Below are 21,761 nucleotides of genomic sequence, written 5' to 3' on the forward strand. Positions count from 1 at the left end.
TGTTGGATTTTGTCAAATGCCTTTTCTGCATCAGTCGATATGATCATGTGGTTCTCTTCTTTTTTCTTATTTATCTGGTGGGTTATTATGTTCATCGTTTTTCTCAGATAGACTCATCTGTAAGCCTCCAACCTTACAGTCAGTACCCTAATGCTTAACCCACTTTGCCACCAGGGCTCATTTCTAAGAGTATAAAAAACTCAAATCCACTGTCGTCAAATCAGTGCAAACTCAGAGCAAGCCTTTGTAGTGATTCTGAGACCTTCACAGGAAGAGCCATAGTGGTTGGGAATACAGACTCGGGAAGCTGTCAGCTTGGGTTCTGAAACTGTTTTGTGACCTTGATGAAAAGAGCAGCTTTTCGGTTAGCAGCCAAGCATAGTAACTGGTTGTGCCTGCTAGATATTCCAAATGTTACATGTTGTTGTCAAGTGCCATTGAGTCGATTCCGACCCATAGAGACCCTGTATAGGGTTTCCAAGGAGCAGCTGGTGAGCTTGAACCGCCGACCTTGCAGTTCAAATGGCTTTGCAGTCTGGCGTATTAACCCACAGCGCCACACCAGGACTCCAAATGTTACATGGCAAGTATTAAATTCTAGAGAAATATCTGGGAACTCAAGAGAAAAAGGTCAGGGGCAGCTTCCAGTGAGTGAGAGTCCTTCAGACGAGAGGATGAGTTTACCAGTGGAGGCTGGTGGGCTCAGAGAGCAGAGTTAGGCCCTTGGAACAGAGCACTTGTAGGTGGTGGTAGGATGGGGAGTGAGGGAAGATGGCGCTGAGCAGGCGGGAACAGAACAGTCACCTCTGCTGAGCCTGGTGACTGCCCTGGTGACTGTTCTGGTTCTGAGGAAGTGTCCCCTGGATGCAGCCTTAGAGACCTAGTGCCTGTGGGAAGGGTCAGCTTGATTGGCTTTGGGCTCCGCCTTTGTTTATCCTGGCTTGCTTGCCTTCAGCTGGTAGATTCTGATTGTTCCAGGCTTGGGTCAGATGGCCCTCCTTCCTGTGTCTGTCCTGACCATAGGCAGCACTCCAGCCGGAGTCAGATGCCCCTTTCTCTGGCAGCCCGGTCTTTTGTACATTCCTTCCAGAAAGCACTGAACACAGTGCGGCACTACATCATTTATCTGCCAGCCTTCCTTGCCAGCCTTGAAGCCCTGATGAGCCAGAACAGGGCCCTGTGTCCCCAGGGATGGGTGCGGTCTCGAGCTTACTGCAGGTGCTCAATGTGTGTTGCATTCACTTGAGCTCTTGCATACCTATGGGGGCTGATGGGATGGAAATCTCTCCCGGAAGTTGACGGGTCCTTTACAGACTGACCTTAGGGATTTGACCTCATCAGCTCCAAGTTTTACACAACGTGGGTGAATGAGTGTGGAGCAGATTCACTGGCCCCTGCGTAGGTCAAGGGTCATGGGAGCCTTGACATTTAATGGGGTGTGGCATGAGAAGGGAGGGAAGGCCCACTGAGGAGATTGCTTTTTTTTTTTTTTTAACATTTTTTATTGTATTTTAGGTAAAAGTTTACACAGCCAATTGTTGTTAAGCGCCCTCAAGTGGACTCTGCATAGGGTTTCCAAGGAGTTGCTAGTGGGTTTGAACTGCTGATCTTGTGGTTCACAGTCCAGTGCTTACTCTACAGTGTTACACCAGGAGTCCAAAAATATTTTATTGTATTTTAGGTAAAAGTTCACCCAGCCAATTAGGTTTCCATTTAGCCAGTTTTTTGCAAATTGTTCCCTGACAGTGGGTGTCCTTTTCACAACGTTATTCTTTTCATTCTGTTGGTTCTGTATCCTTTCATCTGGATTCCCTTCTCCTCTTAGCTGCTCCTCTGTGCTTCAGGGTAGATGTTGATCAGTTGGTCTCATACAGTTGCTTATTTAAGGGAACACAGTATTCAAGGATGATACTGTTTATGTTATATGCCAGGTAAAAGAAGATCTCTGGGTATGGTTCCAAGTCATCATTTAACGAATGTGCCAGGGTGGAAGTCTCAGGAGTTTGTCTCGCTAGTCTCTGTTGGTCCAGCCAGTCTGGCCTTTTTTAGAGATTTGAGTTTTGTGCTACATTTTGTTTGTTTGTTTTCCCATTTTCATTGGCGATTGCATTTTTTAAAGGGTTTTCCAGTAAACTGTACAGTCGGAACTTCTCTGGCTAGGAAGTGGGTGGGCTTGCTAATGAACTTAGTTTCTGTTTGGGCTTCTTCCTCTTACATTTCCCCAGAAGGAAAGGCCTTGATTAAACTCTTACATGTCTTTGCTGCCATGACTGGCTCTCCCTAAACACCTACCTAGAACTTCCCAAACCTCCTGTGATGGGTGGGGCGGAGTAGGGGCCAGTAAGCCACTACTAGGCTGATGGCATGGACCACTGAAGCCTGAATTACAGGAGGACCTGAGATGTGCCAGCCTGCACCCGGTGCCCATCCCTTCATCTAGTACTGATGAGATCCTCAGTTTGGGCAAACTGCTCGCTGGATGCGCTTAGTCTAGCCCAAGACTCTGCCTGCAGCTCTGTATCCAGGAGAGCAGTAGCAGTAATAGCTTCTATGGGAAGACTCCAGCCTCAGGGACTTGAGTGGTTTACATTGAGTTCTTTTGATACTGAGAGCTATTTTAACACTTAGCATGTGTTATTCTGATCCTTTGAACAGCTTTGTGAAGTGGGCACTACACTACCCCCATTTTATTGGTGAATAGACCGAGACTCAGAGAGAGTCAGTGATCTGGTCAAGGGCACACAGGATAATAAAGAGCGGCCTTGGGCTCTTGACTCCAGGTATGATATCCAATCCCGAAACCAGACCCTTTGCCCCATGTCAGCGTGGGTACTGGTTATTCACAGCCCATAACTTGCCAGACATATGCTAACTTACCACATATGCCTCGTGAGCCCCTTGTGAGCCAAGCACTTTGACCTTGGTATTGGGGCTTGAGGAGAGAAGCTTCAGAGCTTAGGTCTCTGTGATAGGGAAGTACTGACTCAGAAGTTCTGAGATGGGGTCATAGGGGAGCCCTGGAGGGTGAAGGAAGTCTCTACCAGGAAGCTAACATTAGAACTGGACTGTAAAGGAAGAATCGAGTTCTTCAGAGAGCAGATGGTTCTAGAGTGAGTGGAAGCACAGAGGAGAGTGGTTGTGCCGTGTCCTGGGAGCATCCTGTAGTTGGTTTGGTGTGACAGAAGTTGAGGCTATGGGGAGGGTAGGGTGGGGGTGGGACACATCATTCTTCACAGCAAGAGAGGGAGAGTCAGAGGAGCCTGAGTCTCTCCCTGCAAGCCCGGGCTCAGGGAAGAGGCGGAGGGGAACAGCTGCCATGCCTGGGGATGCCCAGGAAATTGGTCACCTTGCCCACTTGTGGGAAGAAGTGGTTGTTGAAGGCTGCAGGAAGAACCACAACCTTCCAGGCAAGAGCTGATGGTGGTTGGGTCTGGGCAGAGATGGGAGAGAGAGAGAGAAGGAACCAAGGTATCCTATCCTGACCTTATGAGATCCTGTCCCAGCCTCGGCTTGCACCTGTAAGCTACTGCTGCGGTTGAGGCCAGAACTAGTGTTTCCTCATGCTGAGTAGGAGAAGGTTTGAGGTGGGTGTGTGAGGGCTGAGGCTTCAAGGGAGGACTCCTGCTCAGAGACCTGACTTGCTCACCCCACACTTCTTTCTGTGCTCCCTCCTTGCTGGATAAAACCTCCACCTCTTTCTTCCCTCCCTCTCACTTTCCCAAAGCCTTAGCAGCTCACTTCCTCAAACACACTTCCAGTGTCAAGTCTGCAGCCATCCTAGGCGGACTCCTTCACGCCACATACGCTGTTCATCTCCCAACACCTTGGAAGGCACTGGGAGGGGCCCAGTGACAGCAGGCAGTGGGCTTTGCTCCCAGGGGGCTGGGTGGCAGCCTGGTCTGTATCTCCCCCCACACTCCTGCCTGCTATGAGGAGGGGCCGCAGTAGCTGGCAGCTGGTGACCTCTGCCCTTCCCGCACCCCCTCCAGGGCTCGGAGCTAGAATTAGCCAGAAAGCCAGACCAAGCTGGTTTCCCCTCTTTTACTTACTTCATGTCATCTGAGAGGCGTTCAAACTGTTTCCCGCTGAGCTGGCCCACAGGTGACCCTAAGGTTTGAAGAAAGGTCCCACCCATACACTCTCTATTCCAGTTCATATTAATGTCATTTATCACTTACTTGTTTTTGTTGTTGTTCAGAATGTACTTGTTAAGTGCCATTGAATTGGTTCTGATTTGGAGCAACCCTGTATAGGGCTTCTGAGGCTGTAAATCTTGGAGGAAGCAAAATGCCTCCTCTTCTGAGAAGTGGTTCAAACTACCCACCTTGTGGATCGCGGTCTAGTGCTTATCTTATGGAGCCACCACGCTCCTGCTGTTTAGAATATACACAGCCAAACATAGATCAGCTCAGCAGTTTCTGTGTGTAGAATTCAGTAACAGTAATGCCATTCTTAGAGTTGTGCAGCCATTTTAACCTCCTTTTCTGAACCGTTCCTCCCCAATTCACATCACCTCCCTACCCCCGCTCCAGGTTCTTACCTCATCTCTAGAGTTGCTGCTGTTAATTTGGTCTAACTCTAGAGATTAGATAAAAACCTTGAGGGGCTGGGAAGGGAGTTGATGTGAATGGGGGAGGAACAGCTCTGAAAAGGCTGCACAACTCACAGTATAGATAGATCTTAGGAGTCCTGGTATGACACTATAGGTGAGCACCGATATGCTAGCCACAAGGTTGGCAGTTCAAACCCACCAACCACTTTTTGGAAACTTGATACAGGGTTGCTATGAGTTGGAACTAACTGGACAGTACTTAACAACAAAGATAGATCTGAAGAGATCATGATGAAAATCGACAACAAAGAAAAGACAGGAAAGAAAGGGAGAGAGACGGAGGCACAGAAGAGAAGGTCTGGCAGGAGAACAGAGGGAGGGCCATTAGTTCCGGGAAATGTCACGTACCCCCAAGCTGTGTCCCTGTCATGATGAGGGAAGCACCAGGCACACATCTGGTACCACGCCTGGCTGATGGATGTCTGTCACAGGCCTTCTCCTGACTTCCTCTTTGTAGAGCTGGGCCCAGCTTCCCCTCAGTACCCTCCTGGTGATGGTAATCTTATCATGGGGACCCAAGCTGTGTGGTATTGGGGTGGTCTTGCTCCAGCCTTTGCTGAGAGCTGTCTGCTTTTGTTCACTGGGGTTTGCAGAGACAGAGGAATGGACAAACTGGTTTTTCTCAGAACCAGCTGGCCCTACATGGGGGGTTGTGTTGGCCCTAGTAGAGTGAGGGGCCCAGGGAGGAAGTCCACTCAGAAAAGGTGTGGAGGGGACAGGGAATCAGCGAGGACTCAGGAGAGGGTTAGATTTTGCTAGGATCAGGGACAGACATCTAGGACTTACCTTCTCCTAGTCCCAGAGCCTGCCCCCTTGCGCTGGGGTGTGAGGAGAATTGGGGAAACTCTATGGAGCCTGAGCTTTAGAATCCCAGCATCAGGTGTGCTGATGTGGTATGGCGTCCCACACATGCTGCCTTTGGCTCTCAGCTGATATTTCTTTGCTCGCCCCTTTTTCTTCCCCACCTAGCCTTTCCCCAAACTGGTGGAGTAGAGACCTCAGGCTTGAGGGTCTGAAGGAGTGCTCCAGGGCCCCATTTGTCTTAGAATTCATAGGAATGTCTGAGCCCTGTGGTTTACAGGAAGGGAGCTGCTCACTTAGCTCTCTTGAGTCATGGCTGTCTGATCTGTAAAATAGGAACCATCCCCATATGGCCGTCAAGCTTGACCCTGGACATAGTGTTTTGTAGGCACTGAAGTGCTGGGCTCGCTGTGGATGCTGTGCTGACGGGTCTTACTGTCTTTGGCGTTTGTCTTTTTCCTTTCTGCCTTGTAACAAGGAATTGAGGGCCAGGGGACCCTCTGGATCATTCATGATACAGCAGGCAGTCAGTTATTAAGCACCAGGACAGGCAGTGCCTCGTTCTGTTGTACGTAGGCTCATCGTAAGTTGGAACTGACTTAACAGCACCTAACAACAAAACCACAACTTGTGCCAGGCCTTGTACTAGGCCCCAGGAAGGCAGCACTGCCAAGTCAGCTCTAGCCTCTGCCCCTGTGGACCTTACAGTCCAGTGAGAGAGAGGGTAAAGTAAGAGCCAACGGGGAGTAAGATCATTCCAGATAGTGATACAATTGTTCATATTCATCACTAATGAAGCAGTGGGCTTCAACCAGTTCCTGAAAAAAATTCATTATCTTTAAGTTCTGTTTTCCACAGACTTTTTGAAGTCCCCTTGTATTATGCTGTGGCTGGTTATGTGTGTGTCAGGGGGTCATTAGGTGGGAGGTGCTCTGAGGAGAGGGTTTCTGAACTGCCATTTCAAAGGACTGAGCATCCCAGGCACTGGGGAGAGCTAGCCCACAGCCCCATGGCAGGACAGGCCTGGCATGTTTGGGGACCTGTTGGAAGGTCAGAGTGCTGGTGGTGGGTGGCCTGCCATGTAAGAAGAGATAGGTGTAGGCTCATGCTCCCGCTCCCAGACCTAGGCTTATAGTGTGATGAGCTTGCTTACTACTCTAAGAATGGTGGGGGCCTTTGAAGGGTTGTAAGTGGGCAAACAGCAGATCTGATGTATGTTGGAGCAGCTTTTTCTGGCTGCTGTGGGAAGAACTGATTGTTGGAGGCAGCGTGGAGATGGTGGTCCACCGCCTGGAAGAGAGATGGTGGAGGTTGGGCCTGGGGTGGAGTGAGATGGAAGAGACCAAGGTGCCTGTCCTCTTATCCATCCTTGCACCCCAGTCCCCTGTCCCAGCTGAGCACACAGACACTGCTCTAGGAAGTCCCTCCCAGTTGCCATGGATTAGGGGGTGGGGAGGGAGGGCTGGCTGCTGCAAGGGAATGTGGCTTTGTGCTGGGAAAACAAAGGACAGACAGAGCTTGGGGCCCTCTTATCCTGGGGGTGGGGGCAGGCTGTTGACAGGACCCAGAAGCTAAACCACAGGGCTGTGCTCCAGGCATCAGGGAAGCTGGTAGGTGCCCAGAGGAGCCCCCAGCCCCACCCCCCAAGGATGGCCCATGTAGCTCTGGGCTTTGGAGGTGGGTGTTGTGAGCCAGCCCCACCAGCCTGGGGAGTGGAGGAATTTGGGTAGAGTGCCCTGTGTGGTGGCTTTGGGGCAGGGTGGGGGCCTGGGAGCTGTGTGTGAAATGATAGAAGGTTCGTGGGACCTCCACATCTCTGCAGTGCGGTGGCCTGACCCAGCTACTCTCCCTTACCCCCAGCCCTGCCGCTGAGGCTTGGAGCGGCCTGCCTTGAGGATGAGCAAACTGCCCAGGGAGCTGGCAGGAGACCTGGAGCGCAGCCTGCCAGCTGTGGCCTCCTTGGGCTCCTCACTGTCCCACAGCCAGAGTTTCTCCTCACACTTTCTCCCGCCACCTCCGGAGAAACGCCGGGCCATCTCAGATGTCCGCCGAACCTTCTGCCTCTTTGTCACCTTTGACCTACTCTTCATCTCCCTGCTCTGGATCATCGAGCTGAATGTGAGCACAGGCTGAGTTGCAGGGGTCCCCTGGGCCATCACGTGGGAGGCTAGCCTCTCCATGGGGTGATACCTGAATGAGCTGCTTTTCTCATATTCTGGATGAAGAAAAGGAGACTCAAGAGGGGTTGAGTACTTGGCCAAGGTCCCTAAACAAGTATGTGAAGGAGACAGGGTTGAACCCAACCTTTAACCTCTGTCTTATACTGCCCTCTAGTGGAGCCACCTGGGAGCGGAGGAGAGCTGGTGGAATCTTTTGTTTTCCTCCTGCCCTACATTGCTCTCTGGTCCCAATCCATTCATTCATTCATAACACATTTTTTGAGCGCCTGCTGTGTCCCAGGCGCTGTACTAAAAGCAAAGGGCACAGTGGGGAGCCCAACAATAAACCTTTGCAATTCCCAGTGGCTCCCAATTCCACTCTTCTTCCCCATTTTGAACACTCAGCCAGTGCCCCTCCCTCAGATTCTGCTTGTGGCCTGGAGTAGGAGCTGCCTCACTGCATGGCATCTGCAGCCCCCTGGCCAGGGAACAGTCCAGCACCAGAAGGACAAAGCAGGGCATCCTGCCCGAGCTTGGCTGTGTGGCCTCAGCAAGGAGACTCGGCCTCTCTGAGCTCCCTCCCTCCTGTTTGTCTTCTGCAGAGTGGGCTTACCCTCAAGTCTGGGTGACTAGTGATCTTTCTCCAGGTCTCAAGCCTGGTGATAGAAGTGAGGCATTGGGGCAGGGGCTAGTTCAGATCCTTGTAGCTGAGGCAGGCAGGGGTAATGCTCAATTGCCACCACATGCTTGCCAGCATCTTGATAGATATTGCCTATTAAGCACAGATCTAATCAATTGATTTGCCACCTGGGGCTCTGTCTGACACCAACTCCCACCCCAGCCCCCATCAGCCCTGATTGATTGTTGTCTGGGAAGGTGGAGCACTCAACGGTGAGGTGGGAGGAAGATGATGAGATTATGTGAGGGTAGGCTCCCAGCACCCTGTCACCCACCTTGTCTGCCTGCCTGCCTACACACTGTGGGGGCTTGGCCCATTGCCTCCCCTCCAGCGCACCCAGGCCTTCCTAGCCCTCTCCTTCCTGTGTGAGGTGGTACTTGGCCCCAGCTCAGCCATTTAGGGCTGTTTGGACCCTCAGGAATAGTTATTCCTGGGCCCTTAAGCTGAGTTCTCTGGGTCCTTCAGGGACTCGATGCCCCGAGGCTGGTGGCTTATCTAGGAGAGCGTCTTTTTAGGTCCCACTCTTGCCTGCCTCTCTGCCCCACTCATCCTTGGTCTCAGGAGGTACAGGGTAGTCCAGGGGACTTGGTTCTGCCTGCAGAGTTCTTCTTTCATCCCTCTCCCAGACCAACACAGGTATCCGGAAGAATCTGGAGCAGGAGATCATCCACTACAACTTTAAATCCTCCTTCTTTGACATCTTTGTGAGTGGCCTTGGGACCTTCAGGGTGGGAAAGCCACAAGGAAAGGCCTCTCTATGGCTGCTTCGCTGTCTTTTGCAATGACACATCCTCATCTGATCAGGAGACTTGGCCTGCTCCCTCAGAAGGCCGCCATTCTTCAAAAAGCCCTAAGTGGGTGGCGGGGGAGACAAGACCCCTTTTCCATGAAGATCACATCCAAATTGTTTCCCCCAAATCTGTGACTCAGCCATGGGAAGAGGATCTGGGGCAATAGGAGTGGAAGGGTTCATTTGAGGAGGTGGGCTGGGAGAGAGTCAGAGGGTATGCTGTGCACAGTGAAGCCCCCCATAGTGGGGGACGTCCTCAGTCCTCCCCTATGTGCACATTGGTGTGCAGAGGGCTGGTGCCTGGCAGTAGGTGGGGGTTGGGCTGCCTGTGATGCTTGGTGCCCCTCCTGCCAGGTCCTGGCCTTCTTCCGCTTCTCTGGGCTGCTCCTGGGCTATGCTGTGCTGCGGCTCCGGCATTGGTGGGTTATCGCGGTAAGATACTACTTTCCCAGCAGCCCTTGGGCCCTGGTGGCATGGGTTCAAGGGATGGATGGAAGAAGGCTCACTTCCCAGTCTCTTGTTTCCTCCCTTTCTCCTCCTTGAGCAGGTCACTACACTGGTCTCAAGTGCATTCCTCATCGTCAAAGTCATCCTCTCTGAGGTCAGTGGCTTGGAACCCCTAGGTCTGTTGGGCATCTTCCCCGCGGGCTGGGTTTCTCCTTAGCAGGAACCATTTCCCACCTTTGAGTGTCTGCCCTTGTTGTCAGGGTTGGGGTAAGAAGTATCCCTGCCCTCTGATATTTCCAAAGAATCACCTTCACTGGTTTCCCTGACTTGGCCCCTGCAGCCCAGGAATCAGAAAGTTTTTCCTTTAGCGTAGCCTCAGTTTATCCTGCTGCTGTATTAATTAATCAATCTGAGGTATGTACCACAGAGGGTCCCCAAGCAGCTGGTGCCAGGAGTGGAGTGTATGCCAGTTCGGCCAACCAGAGTTGGTAGCCCCAGAAAGGGACCCTGGGTTTGGGGGTGACTCCCTGCTAGGGAGTTGAGCCCCTTCCTTCCACAGCTGCTCAGCAAAGGGGCGTTCGGCTACCTGCTCTCCATTGTCTCCTTTGTCCTGGCCTGGTTGGAGACCTGGTTCCTTGACTTCAAAGTTCTACCCCAGGAGGCTGAGGAGGAGAGATGTGAGTGCTGGGGGGGGGGGGCTGGGGGGGGGGGAGAGAGAGAGAGAGACAGAGAGACAGAGAGAGACAGAGAGACAGAGAGAGAGAGAAACAGAGAGACAGAGAGAGAGAGACAGAGAGACAGAGAGAGACAGAGAGACAGAGAGACAGAGACATTCCAGCCCAAATACAGAGAGAAAGGGAAGGAGGGACATTTCAGGCATGAGAGTTGGCTTGGAGCCATCTTGTCAACTTTGAGCAGCCTGCAAGAAGCTAAGGGTGAGCCTGGGTAGGGCTGTCCTAACTGCTAAGGCATGACTGTCCATGGTTGGGGACAATCGTAGCCCATCTCTGCTTCCTAGGGTATCTTGCTGCTCAGTCTGCTGTCGCCCATGGACCCCTTCTCTTCTCGGGTGCTCTGTCCCAGGGCCAGTTCTATTCACCTCCAGAATCCTTTGCAGGTGAGGGCTGGTGGGTGGGGGAACTGCTTTCAGGGAGGGGCTTTTTGAGGAGCGGGTAGGCTGGGTCTGTTCTTTCTATTACTTTTCCCAGGCTCCCTGGGGAAAGCCAGCAACCCTCTCCCACACACTTTTATCCCCCCACATTCTTGCACTCATGTACCCGAACCCCTCTGCCTCTCCACTCTTCCCCACCCCTTCCCATTGTCATAACTTGTTTTCCCACAGGGTCTGACAATGAATCAGATGAAGAAGCTACTGCGAAGAACAGCTTCTCTGCCCAGGTACTTGGCTAACCCTCCAGAGAAGGGCCAGTCCTGGGCTCTGCTGAGCTGGGTAGGGGCTTCCCAGCAAAGGCTAAACCTCCACACCCCCATCATCCTTCAGGCCCACTTGTCTGCCTTGTGCCTGGGATACTGGGAGCCCCCCAGGGCCTAGGGAGGCCAGCCTAGATCCAGCACCCAAGGGGTCAGGCTCCTCTGGTGGGGTGTGGAGGCTGCAGAGAAAAAGCAGGACACAAACAAGGCTGAGAGCCCTTCCTGCCCTCTACCTCTGGCCAGGAGCGGGAGTACATACGCCAGGGAAAGGAGGCCATGGCAGTGGTGGACCAGATCTTGGCCCAGGAGGAGAACTGGAAGTTTGAGAAAATTAATGTAAGGACTCTTACTCCCACCTGGCCCTCCCGTGTGTGTTGGGAGTTTGCCTTTCTAATGCCTGAGAAAGGAGCCCAGGGTTTCCACAGGTTGGGCCAAATTCCTGCCCCAGGAAAAGGGTCAGTCACTCTGCAGGGAGCTGGGCTGGGCTGGGCTGGGCTGGATGATCTCTCCTTGGGATCCTCACCCTCCTGCTGCTTGGCTCCCTGGGCCCCAAGCTTTGAAGGGCAAGCCAGGCTTCTGCTCTGTGACCAGTGTTTGGTTTCATGATCAAAACAACATTATCTAAAAAGATGGCAGAGAGCTTGGAAAACATCCTGACCCCGCTCTCCAGCCAGCCCATTCCCGGTCCGTTCCTCTGGCATCCTTGTCAGCCTGGCGACGGCAGCTCCTCACGTCCCAGCTGCAGCCAGGCTTTGCTCTTCTGACTTGTTATCAAAAGCCTGTTTCTCCTCTGCTGGGCATTAGTCAGACCCACAGCTTTTCGATGGCTGCTCAGATATCTCCAGGCCCTGGAGTTTTCCACCTTGGGCTCTGAAAAGCCTCTGCCCTGCCTGTCACCCTGCCCTGAAGCACTATCAGCCAACTCCGCATGCCCTCCCCCCACTTCCCTGTCACCCTGTGTCCCTGCCACAGGAGTATGGGGACACTGTGTACACCATTGAGGTTCCTTTTCACGGCAAGACGTTCATCTTGAAGGTGAGTGAGGGAAGCGAACGTCCTGCTCAGAGGGGCCTCTGCAGGGCTGGGGTGGCCGAGTGGGACATCTGGCACCACCTTGCCCCAGGCCTTCCTGCCCTGCCCTGCTGAGCTGGTGTACCAGGAGGTGATCCTACAGCCTGAGAGGATGGTGCTATGGAACAAGACGGTGACTGCCTGCCAGGTGAGCACAGCCACTTACCCTGAGGGGACCTGAGTCTTGTCACTGAGCCTCTCAGGGCCTCAGCTTCCTCATCTGTAAAATGGGGATGGTGGGAATAGTGCCTTCTGGGGAGAATGGGAATAGGGAGTGCCCATCGAGCAGCTGGCCCACGGCTCATAAATGGGAGCGGTCAGCTCTTAGGGAAGGGAAGCTGGCCGGGGGTACCCTGACATGCTGGGACCGTGACATCTTCCTACACTGAACTGGGCCTCACCTGTCATCCCTCTGACCCACAGATCCTGCAACGAGTAGACGACAACACCCTCATCTCCTATGATGTGTCTGCAGGGGCTGCGGGTGGTGTGGTCTCCCCCAGGTAAGCGCCTGCCACATCTCCAGTTAGTCAGACCTCTCCAGGTTCCACCCCCTTGGGCTTGGGCTTGACCCCCACAATCCAACTCTCCCTCCCCCAGGGATTTTGTAAACGCTCGGCGCATCGAGCGACGCAGAGACCGATACCTGTCATCTGGCATTGCCACCATCCACTGCGCCAAGCCCCCAACCCACAAATACGTCAGGTAAGTCTAAATGCCCCTCCTCAAGCGCAGCGAGGACAGAGCAGGGTACAGTGTGTCCAGATGGGCATGTTCCCCCTCTGTGTCCATGTTTTTGTGCCCTGTCCTGCTGGGATTTGTCCCTCCTGACTCCTAATCTCACTAATCTCTCTGTTCTGTCTGCTAGGGACTGGAGCCAAGCCTGGAAGGCTGGGGGAAGTGGGCAGTGGGCTGTGGGCCAGGCTAGATCAGGGTTAGTGACTGTCCATGGGAGAGGACTGCAAGCCTTGGGTTGTGCTGGGCTGGTCAACCTGAGCAGTTCTGGAGCTTCATCTTCCTGACTCAGGAGACATAGGGCCCCTTTCATGCTTCTCACCTTGTCCCTATGGCCTTGACTGGGACCCCTGCAGTGCTCCAAAGTCCCCCCAAAGAAGGGGAGTTACAGTTTTCCTGCGGCCTATTCCTGGGTATCCTCCCAGTCCTTCCTGTTGTCTAATTTTAGGCTCTCGTGCTGTATAGGTCTCTTCCTTCCCACTCCCTTCCTCGTGTTCCAGCAGAGAACACTGCTCTTTGAATCTGAAAATGGAGCTTTGGTTTTGACACTGCTGTAGACTTGCTGAGTGACAGGAGACAGGCTCCTTTCCTCTCTGGATGTCAGCTTCCTTATCTATAGAGTGGGCTGAGGAGTGCTCAGTGGAGCCAGTGGAGCCAGTGGAGCCAGTGGAGCCAACAGAGAATTCAATGGCCTGGGAATTGGAAAGATACTGCCCAGGCCCTGGGCCCAAGTCCTGGCTGCCTGCTGTAAAGGCTCCCCCTCCTGGAACCGGCTGGCACTGCACTACCTGAATTGGGCAGAGTTAAAGCATGCCAATCAGAGTTTAAGAGTCCCTGGCCAGGGTGGATGAGGGCTGGTAAGGTGCGTTGAGGTATGCAAACATAGGCAGCTGTTTAGGAGGAATTGAGCTTCACGTGGTAGTGAAGTGAGGGTGCACCTGTTTTGAGTTCCTGACCCAGCCACTCCCTTTCCGCTCCTACCCCTTTCAAGTTGGGTCCAGATGGGGGTGGAAGGGCCCAGCTCCAAGCTCCTCCTCCCCAAGTAATGTCCTTCTCCTCAGGGGTGAGAACGGGCCTGGGGGCTTCATCGTACTCAAGTCAGCCAGTAATCCCCGAGTGTGCACCTTCATTTGGATCCTCAATACTGATCTCAAGGTGGGGAGGGTAGGGCAGGGGTGCTGGGGGGGCTGTAGGCAGGCTTGGTGGGATGGAGGAGGGAAATCTACTAGCAACTTGGTCACTTTATGACATTGGGGGTTCCCTGCCCCACCCAGGATGTCCCCTGCTCTCAGCCACCGTTCTCACTCAGATTTGGATTGGGCCCTGGTGGTCTTCAGCCTTTGTGCCTCCCTTTTCTTACCTCATACTTCCAAGGCCTAGGGAGGGCGGCTGGCTGCCAGCCTAGCTGTGCCTGGGTCTGTGTGTGGGATCAGGGCCAACACTCAGGCACAGCATGTTCTTCCTGCTCGGGAGGGCGGGTGGTGTAGCCTGGAGTTCAGACCTGCCGCTTCGCACCCCCTGCTGATGCCAGGTGTTGAGAGAGGCCCTCCTGAGTGCATGCCATGGTGTAACTTCTTCCTGCCTTCCCTAGGGCCGTCTGCCCCGATACCTCATCCACCAAAGCCTTGCAGCCACCATGTTTGAATTTGCCTTTCACCTACGGCAGCGCATCACAGAGCTGGGAGTCCGGACATAACCATGCCTTCTTCCTCACCCTGCGGGCCAGGGTCCTGCCAAAGCCAGAGAGGAGGCCGGTCAGGCTTCCCAGTGCTCACAAAGGCCCTGGCCTCCTGCAGTGGGAGAAGGAAGGCCCCTCCCATGCAAGGACCTTGGCCCCAAATCACCCCCCACCTAAGTGACACTGTGCCTGGGAGTCCCTGCTGTGAACAGGGCCTGGGCCTGAGCATTTAGACTCTGCTGGCCGAGGGACTTGGGATCTGTCCAGCTGATGTTTACATGGCCACCCAGTTTCCTGGGGGAGGACATCTGCTGTCCCCCTACCTTGCCAGGGTCTGGGGGAGGGCCAGGACAGCATAGGCTCCCTTGCCATCACCGTTTTTTAGAATTATTTAAAGGGTCTGGAACCCTTTTCCACAGGCACTGTGGGGAAGTAACAGTGGTTGGCAGGGGTCAGTGAACTGGCAGTGAATCTCTGCTTCTCCCAGTCTCTCCTCCTCCAGGGCTTCCTTGAGGATTTTTGTAATTTGAGCCAATTAAAAACCTGAATTCAAAAAGCAGCAGCTCTTGTTCTTGCCTCACTTGTTGAATTTGGGGGGAAGAAGTGAGCATGGCTGAGCATGCACACGTGTGCGACACACACACACACACACACACACACACACACACACACACACTCTCTCTCTGTCACGAGTGGGCGGAGCCAATGGAGATCCTGTTCCTGGAATTTTATCACACTTTCCTCTACTGGGGATGACGACTCAAAGAAAAATGTGCCCCCGCTTCCTGTGAGGGGGTTCAGGGTAAGGTCTCCACCCACATGGTGGACATGGGGGGCAGAGAGAGGCCAGCCAGTGCTGGGATGCAGTGGGCCTGGGCTGTTCATTCTGGTCATGAGACCAGGGGTCCCTGGGCTTCAGGTTCAGACACCTTTGTTCTTAGGTTCTGCTCAGTCCTCCCTCTGCTCCCCTTGCAGGGGCAGCATCGAGCCTGATGTTCCACCCCTTTCCACCTGCTACAGACTTCCAAACCAGTTTGCTTAGAGTTGGGTTCAGGTGGATCCTATTCCAGGCCTTGATAGGTATGTGTCCCTAGAAAATCAATCTACCACTTTAAGCCTCCATTTCTTCCTTTCTGAATGGAGCTTCATTACGCCATAGCATTGTGAGTGAAATGTAAGGAGACCAAGACTCAGACTTGGGGCTCAATAACCAGGAATATGTGTCCACTGCTGGGTATCCCTGGCTCACCACTGCCTCTGCTAGTGCCCTTTGATTTGTCCACTCAGCTACACTCTTGTTCTCTGCCCTTCAGCTTACTCTGAGCTGCTGAGCAAATTCCTGGTCCCTGGGAGTGAGAACAGCCTACTCCCAGGCTAGGACCTCAGAGCTGTCAAGCCGCTTGCCCTTGTGGTCAGCACACTGTGCTGCGACTAGAAAGTAAGACTCAGTACTGTAATTAACCTGTGATCACACAGCTCCTTTATGGTGGATTTGGAACTAGAGCCCCTCGGTTGGTTCCCATCTAAGCCCACTTCAACCCCCAGAGTATTGGAAGTAGAGCTGGGGGACTGCCTCCCATACCTGGTGTTCCAGGGCCCCAGGCTCTGCTGGGGCTGGGGGCTTTGGGGCACACACCTGAGGACGGGGTGGCTTTCATTGGCCCTTTCTGTTGAGGGTGCAGTTTCAGGCTGTGCCCTTGAGCCCAGGCCATGGGATGGGAGGGGGTGGGGGTGAGGACCTGGCAGCCTGATGCTGAAGCCACAGGGGCGGCGGTTCCCACTGTTCCTTGCTCTGTTGACAGGAGAGTCACCACACCCCGGCCAGGGGGAAGGGCTGGGGGTAGAGAACAAATGCCAAGGTGGGCATGTGCCTGACCTGAGATGGTATCTAAGGAGTGTCATGGTACCTGGAGGTGTCATCCTGAGGACCCCTGCTTCTGCAGGGACAGCTTGATCCCTTCAGGAGCTGACCCCTGACTTAGGGGCAGCCAAAGTCAACCCCCACCCTGGACCCAGAATCCCCCCATCAGTGAGTCTTGGCTCTGCTTATAGCATCTGACGCCAGAGGGGCTGAAAATAGCCCCTGGAGGAGGGAGGAGGGGCTATTTAAAGGCCTGCCGGAGCCAAGCCCAGGAGTAAGGTGTGATCATGGCCGCCTCTGAGCTGAGCTGCCAGGTGTCCGAGGAGAACTGTGAGCGCCGAGAGGCCTTCTGGGCTGAATGGAAGGACATGACACTGTCCTCAAGGCCTGAGGAGGGGTGAGTGCCAGCCATCAGGGTCTTGCCTCTGCCCCCAGAGCCCTCAGCGGTCAGGACACAAAGCCCAGAAGATGTTTCTGTGGGTGAAGTCAGGGATGGCCCACCGGGGAGAGCAAAGTGGAATCCCTCTCCCCTCCGTCCCTCAGGTCCTGGGAGCCCCCAACTAGCCTGTAAGTGGAGGGCGCCTACTGTCAGGACCTCACCACCTCCTTCCCCCTTGCCCAGTTGCTCCCTGCATGAGGAGGATGCCCTGCGGCATGAGACCTACCACCGGCAGGGGCAGTGCCAGGCACTGGTGCAGCGTTCCCCCTGGTTGGTGATGCGGATGGGCATCTTGGGCCGTGGGCTACAAGAATATCAGATCCCCTACCAACGGGTGCTGCCACTGCCCATCTTCACCCCTACCAAGTTGGGTGCCACCAAGGAGGATCGCGAGGACACCCCCATCCAGCTACGGGAGCTGCTGGCGCTGGAGACGGCCCTTGGTGGCCAGTGTGTGGACCGCCAGGATGTGGCCGAGATCACCAAGCAGTTACCCCCTGTGGTGACTGTCAGCAAGCCTGGCTCACTCCGCCGATCCCTGTCCCGTTCCATGTCCCAGGAAGCACAGAGAGGCTGAGCAGAGCTGACTCAGGCTCCACTGTGCCCACCCCAGGCTGGGCCCTTCCTGGCTAGCACTGCAGAAGGTTGCTGCTGGCCATGGATGCTTTGTAGTTTGCCCAGGGTTAGGGGCTGGGGAAGGAGGAAGCAAGAGACCTGGTTGCCTGGGTCCCTTGAGCTCCCAAAGGTAGAAGAGCAAAGATGATGGTCAGTAAGGATGGAGAGCTGGGGGCTAGCATTGCAGAGTGCCCCTAGCCCCAGGAGAAGGGACAAAAGGTGCTGGTGAGAGCAGGAGGTTCCTGGGAAGAGTGAATCTGGTTTAGGCTTGACCTTCAGAGGATGACAAGTGTGGAGGCATGTGGATGCCTTTGTGAAAGGGGCTTAGAGAAGACCTGAGGAAAGGGGGATGTGAAAAGGACAGAGGCAGGGTGGAGCCCCCAGCACCCTCTGTTAGCACTGCAATAAATGCTCAATCGTGTTCCAAAATGTTGTCTCTCCTTGCAGTTGTAAAGCCCAGCCCATCACTATCCCCGATGCCCACTTCTGGGAAAGGATGAGGAGGCTGCAGCATCTGAGCTAAATATGGCAGAGCCGCTAAATATGCTTCATGCTTGGGGAGGGGAAGGGGAGACAGGGACGGAGCTGTAAACAGGGCCACATGCTGCCTGTCCAGTCTCCTCCCTGTACCCTGACTCTGCTGCCCTGTCTTGTCTTGGCCTCTGTGCTGTCCCCTGGCACTGGGCAGTGCCCAGCAGACCAGCTGGCACCCAGGACTGTCCTTGGGTGTGGACAGGGTCAGTGACCCCAAGGCTGACCTACCTCTCAGTTCTGAATCCAGACAGAATCCTTGGCTGCTCTCAGGGGCTCTACCCTCCCTGTCCTGGGAGCCAAGGGTGGGTTGTCCTGGGGGAGGGACAGGGAGTCAGGTTCCTGTCTGTGACCCATGCAGCTGTTGAGCTGACTCATGTTCCAACCTGGCTGCCTGGGCCTTTTAGGAGATACTCGCTGGGCCAGAGAAAAGGGGGGTCACAGAGGAGGCCTTGACCCTTGGTGGCTGGTCCTCATCTTGATCCAGGAAGGCATGCAGCTTCTGCTCTCTGTTGGGAGACAAGAGGGAAGACTTGCATTGTGGTAGCCCAGTTAGCTGGAGGCTGAGTAGAACCTGCAGGCCCCTCTTCCCTGAGGGGGCTGGAGTGTGGGCTATACAAAGGGACCCCAAAGCTGTAAGGCCCCAAATCTGCAGACACGCTAAGACCCGGACTGTGTCCTCCTGTAAACCTGGTGATCCAGAACATGCCCCAAGTTCCTGTTGGTTTCCACCCTCACCCAGGCCCGTCCAATGCCTCCGATGTGTTGGGAACATCCTGAACCTTCCGACCCATCCACCACCTCCACTCCAACCCCACAGGGTCCACAAGAAGGGCCCCACTATTCAGCTTGCTAAGTGCATTAGTCCTGTACCTCTCTCTCCCCTATCAAAGCTGCCATCGGACAGGTGGGGCACGAGTCCGGCTCTGGGGCCCTCAGGGCGACCACAGTGGCGGCCAGAACAGACTGTCCTTTCTGGACTAGGGGTAGGATGGGAGGGAGTAGGAAAAGATGAAAAAATCTGGAACATGGGTGGAGAAGGGGAGTTGGGGTAATGTTGCTAAAGAGATGAGGTAGATGTAAGAAAGGTTACCTGGAAGAAGGGGACCCTGGGGCGGGGGGAGATCTGGGGGAGGGGGAAAAGGGCCATTTGGGAATATCAGAAAAATATGTAGAGCAAAAGGGGTTAGTGGCTGGGCATAGAGACATCTAAGCGTCAGGAGATGGGGAGGGGGCAAAGCTAGTGAGGCTCAAGGTGGTGGGGACTTGAGGACCCTACAGAGTGGGGGCAGGGCGGGAACAGATGCTTTGGTGACTGTCCCCACCCAGTTCCCCATGTGTCTGCAGCTGAGACACTAAGGGAGATGGATGGGAGTGGGGGAGATGCAGGCAGTGTACTGGGCCCTGGGGCTGCCCACAGCTCAGTTACCTCCCCCGCAGAACAGGGTGGGGTAGGTGGGGGGTTGGCCATAGATATAGGGGGGCTGCGAGTCGAAGAGGACCAGGCTGGCGCAGAAGCAGCATGAACAGCACAGACCCAAGCCATGCTGCGGACGAAGCCCCTGACAAGGACCAGGGCCGAGTGGCAGTCGCCTCAGCCTACCAGAGCTTTGAGCCCCGTGCCTACCTTGGCAACAACTATGCACCCCCTCGTGGGGACCTGAGCAAACCCGATGGCGTGGGGCCTTGGAAACTGCGCTGCTTGGCACAGACCTTTGCCACTGGTGAGTCAATGGAGCAAGAGATGGGGAGATGGGGAAAGAAACGTACAGAGCTAGAGCCAGAAAGGGACTAAGAGAAAAAGAGAGAGGTAGTTAAGAGGTGCAAGTAGAAAAGACAGGAGAGACTTGAGAAAGAAGGTGAGGAGAGAAAGTTCAGAATTGAGAGATGTGAGATGTGGGGCCGGAGAGAAACAGGGACAGATGCAGACAGGGATGGATGTAGAGGAGAAGAAACTGAGAGGCATCAGGGGTTGCCCGTTGAGTCCACACTGATAGGTATTGCTTTACAGGTGTGGAAGCTGATACTTCCACACCTATACACCAGACCTGAGCCTTAGCCAATGTCTTTCCAGATAGACACACTTAGAAAGAGACGGAAGCCATCAAAAGGGAAGGAGAAGCAGGGAAGGGAGAGTAGGATTAGCAAGCCTGGAACCAGGACCCTCTTCCCCTGCTGCACCTAGGTGAGATATCTGGCCACACCCTCATTGACATTGGCTCAGGCCCCACCATATACCAACTGCTCAGTGCCTGTGCCCACTTTGAGGACATCACCATGACAGATTTCCTGGAGGTGAACCGCCAGGAGTTGGAACTCTGGCTTCGGGAGGAGCCTGGGGCCTTCAACTGGAATGTGTACAGCCAGCATGTCTGCCTCATTGAAGGAAAAGGGTAAGGAACAGGGAATGAGGGTGCAGGCAGGGGTGAGGGTGCTGGATGGAGCAAGAAAGGACTCATCTCATTGTGGGACAGTCCTGACTCTGCCCTGTGTCCCTACACAGTGAGTCCTGGCAGGAGAAGGAATGTCAGCTTCGAGCTAGGGTGAAGCGGGTCCTGCCCATTGACGTACATCAGTCGCAGCCCCTGGGTACTGGGAGCTTGGCACCCCTGCCTGCTGATGCCCTGGTCTCTACCTTCTGTCTGGAGGCTGTGAGCCCGGATCTTGCCAGCTTCCAGCAGGCCTTGGATCACATCACCACGCTGCTAAGGCCTGGGGGGCACCTCCTCCTCATCGGGGCCCTGGAGGAGTCGTGGTACCTGGCTGGGGAAGCCAGGCTGATGGTAGTCCCTGTCCGTGAGGAGGAGGTGAGAGCAGCGCTGCTGCACAGTGGCTATGAGGTACGGGATCTACGCACCTACGTCATGCCCGCCCACCTGAGGACAGGTGTGGACGATGTCAAGGGCATCTTCTTTGCCTGGGCCCAGAAGAAGGTCATATGAGAGGCCAGGGCCCCCCGTGCCACCATGCCCCCTCCCCAGATCCTCTGTTACCTGAGGTGGCACCTAATAAAGAAAACATCCTCTGCTGAGTGTCAGGTGCTGTCTGTGGCTCTCCTGGGAACCACCAAGGGCCCAGAGATCTCAATCTTATGCATGTGGGGAGGTAGGGGGCACCAACAACCTTAGCCTTTCTTTCAGAAGTTTCCATGAGGTTAGATCTCTGTACCACCTATTTTCCCCAAGCTAAGGAAGGCCACGGTCAAGTCATATATAGAATGCCTACTGTGTGCTAGGAGTCCTGGTGTGGCGCTGTGGGTTAATGTGCTAGGAGTCCTGGTGTGGTGCTGTGGGTTAATGTGCTGGACTGCAAAGTTGGTTTGATCTGCAAGATTAGCAGTTCAAGTTCACCAACTTCTCCTTGGAAAGCGTATTCAGGGTCGCTGTGGGTCAGTGCCGACTCAAGGGCACTTAACTGTGTGCTAGGCGCTAGGCATCATTCAACTCTCACACTCAGAAGCATGTCCTGTTATCTTGTTTCCAGGCGAAGCTCAGAGAGTTTGAGTAGCAAATAGCAGTGGATCCTGGTTCAGAGCAAAGGCTCAAATGATCTTCTAGGACAGCTCTTGCTTTGAGGTGGGGGAAGGGACAGTGGGGATAATTAGGAGACTGAAGTGGAATTTGTATTGATTAGGAGAGACTATAAGACTAAGACACAACAAGGGCCCAGGGAACCCAGAATTGGCAGCTGGCTCCCTCCTGCCAAGTCCTGCATCCTGTCCCTGACATGCCTACCTCCATTATCTATGTAGAGACCCCGCCTCCCTCCCCTGCCCCTTCCCAGTCAACTGTCTCCTTCTTCCCTCCTGTCCACACAAATAGGCTGAACAAAGGTAGGTGAGACTCAGATTGGTTTTATTAAGAATGCCCTTTGTTGCCCACTTGTCTTAAAACAGATCTCTGTATCAAAAGA

The 21,761-nt window shown here is 54.3% G+C and overlaps 3 protein-coding genes across 4 annotated transcripts in view; all 3 read left to right on the forward strand.

Annotated features, from left to right (window-relative positions):
- STARD3 (StAR-related lipid transfer (START) domain containing 3) overlaps positions 1-14,522 on the forward strand; it is a 20,832-nt gene extending 6,310 nt beyond the window's left edge. Inside the window, exons 2-15 of one of the 2 annotated variants that reach the window (XM_006832554.1) lie at positions 7,274-7,531; positions 8,878-8,955; positions 9,396-9,473; positions 9,589-9,642; positions 10,048-10,165; positions 10,507-10,605; positions 10,831-10,886; positions 11,163-11,255; positions 11,892-11,954; positions 12,043-12,138; positions 12,414-12,493; positions 12,591-12,695; positions 13,787-13,880; positions 14,317-14,522. In XM_006832554.1, the coding sequence (XP_006832617.1) occupies positions 7,310-7,531; positions 8,878-8,955; positions 9,396-9,473; positions 9,589-9,642; positions 10,048-10,165; positions 10,507-10,605; positions 10,831-10,886; positions 11,163-11,255; positions 11,892-11,954; positions 12,043-12,138; positions 12,414-12,493; positions 12,591-12,695; positions 13,787-13,880; positions 14,317-14,421 (1,341 nt within the window). In that variant the 5' untranslated portion in view covers positions 7,274-7,309 and the 3' untranslated portion in view covers positions 14,422-14,522. The remainder of the gene's footprint in view (positions 1-7,273; positions 7,532-8,877; positions 8,956-9,395; positions 9,474-9,588; positions 9,643-10,047; positions 10,166-10,506; positions 10,606-10,830; positions 10,887-11,162; positions 11,256-11,891; positions 11,955-12,042; positions 12,139-12,413; positions 12,494-12,590; positions 12,696-13,786; positions 13,881-14,316) is intronic. The other variant, XM_006832555.1, reaches the window with a different exon arrangement.
- Positions 14,523-16,551: 2,029 nt separating this feature from the next.
- Positions 16,552-17,280, forward strand: TCAP (titin-cap). Its single transcript, XM_006832556.1, has 2 exons — positions 16,552-16,661; positions 16,887-17,280. The coding sequence occupies exons 1-2, from the start codon at positions 16,552-16,554 to the stop codon at positions 17,278-17,280; spliced, it is 504 nt and encodes a 167-aa protein (XP_006832619.1).
- A 2,091-nt stretch (positions 17,281-19,371) lies between these two features.
- On the forward strand, positions 19,372-20,791 carry PNMT (phenylethanolamine N-methyltransferase). The gene is made up of 3 exons (XM_006833665.1): positions 19,372-19,573; positions 20,035-20,242; positions 20,353-20,791. Exons 1-3 carry the CDS (start codon positions 19,372-19,374, stop codon positions 20,789-20,791), a joined length of 849 nt encoding a protein of 282 aa, XP_006833728.1.
- The last annotated feature ends 970 nt before the right edge of the window (positions 20,792-21,761 follow it).

Source organism: Chrysochloris asiatica, unplaced genomic scaffold (assembly GCF_000296735.1).
Source record: "Chrysochloris asiatica unplaced genomic scaffold, ChrAsi1.0 scaffold00007, whole genome shotgun sequence".
Taxonomy (NCBI): domain Eukaryota; kingdom Metazoa; phylum Chordata; class Mammalia; order Afrosoricida; family Chrysochloridae; genus Chrysochloris; species Chrysochloris asiatica.

Coding starts and splice junctions, on each gene's coding strand:
- TCAP (XM_006832556.1), top strand. CDS start 16,552: ATGGCCGCCTCTGAGCTGAGCTGCCAGGTGTCCGAGGAGAACTGTGAG. Junction 16,662..16,886: donor TCCTCAAGGCCTGAGGAGGG/GTGAGTGCCAGC, acceptor CCCCTTGCCCAG/TTGCTCCCTGCATGAGGAGG.
- PNMT (XM_006833665.1), top strand. CDS start 19,372: ATGAACAGCACAGACCCAAGCCATGCTGCGGACGAAGCCCCTGACAAG. Junction 19,574..20,034: donor GGCACAGACCTTTGCCACTG/GTGAGTCAATGG, acceptor TGCTGCACCTAG/GTGAGATATCTGGCCACACC. Junction 20,243..20,352: donor TGCCTCATTGAAGGAAAAGG/GTAAGGAACAGG, acceptor GTCCCTACACAG/TGAGTCCTGGCAGGAGAAGG.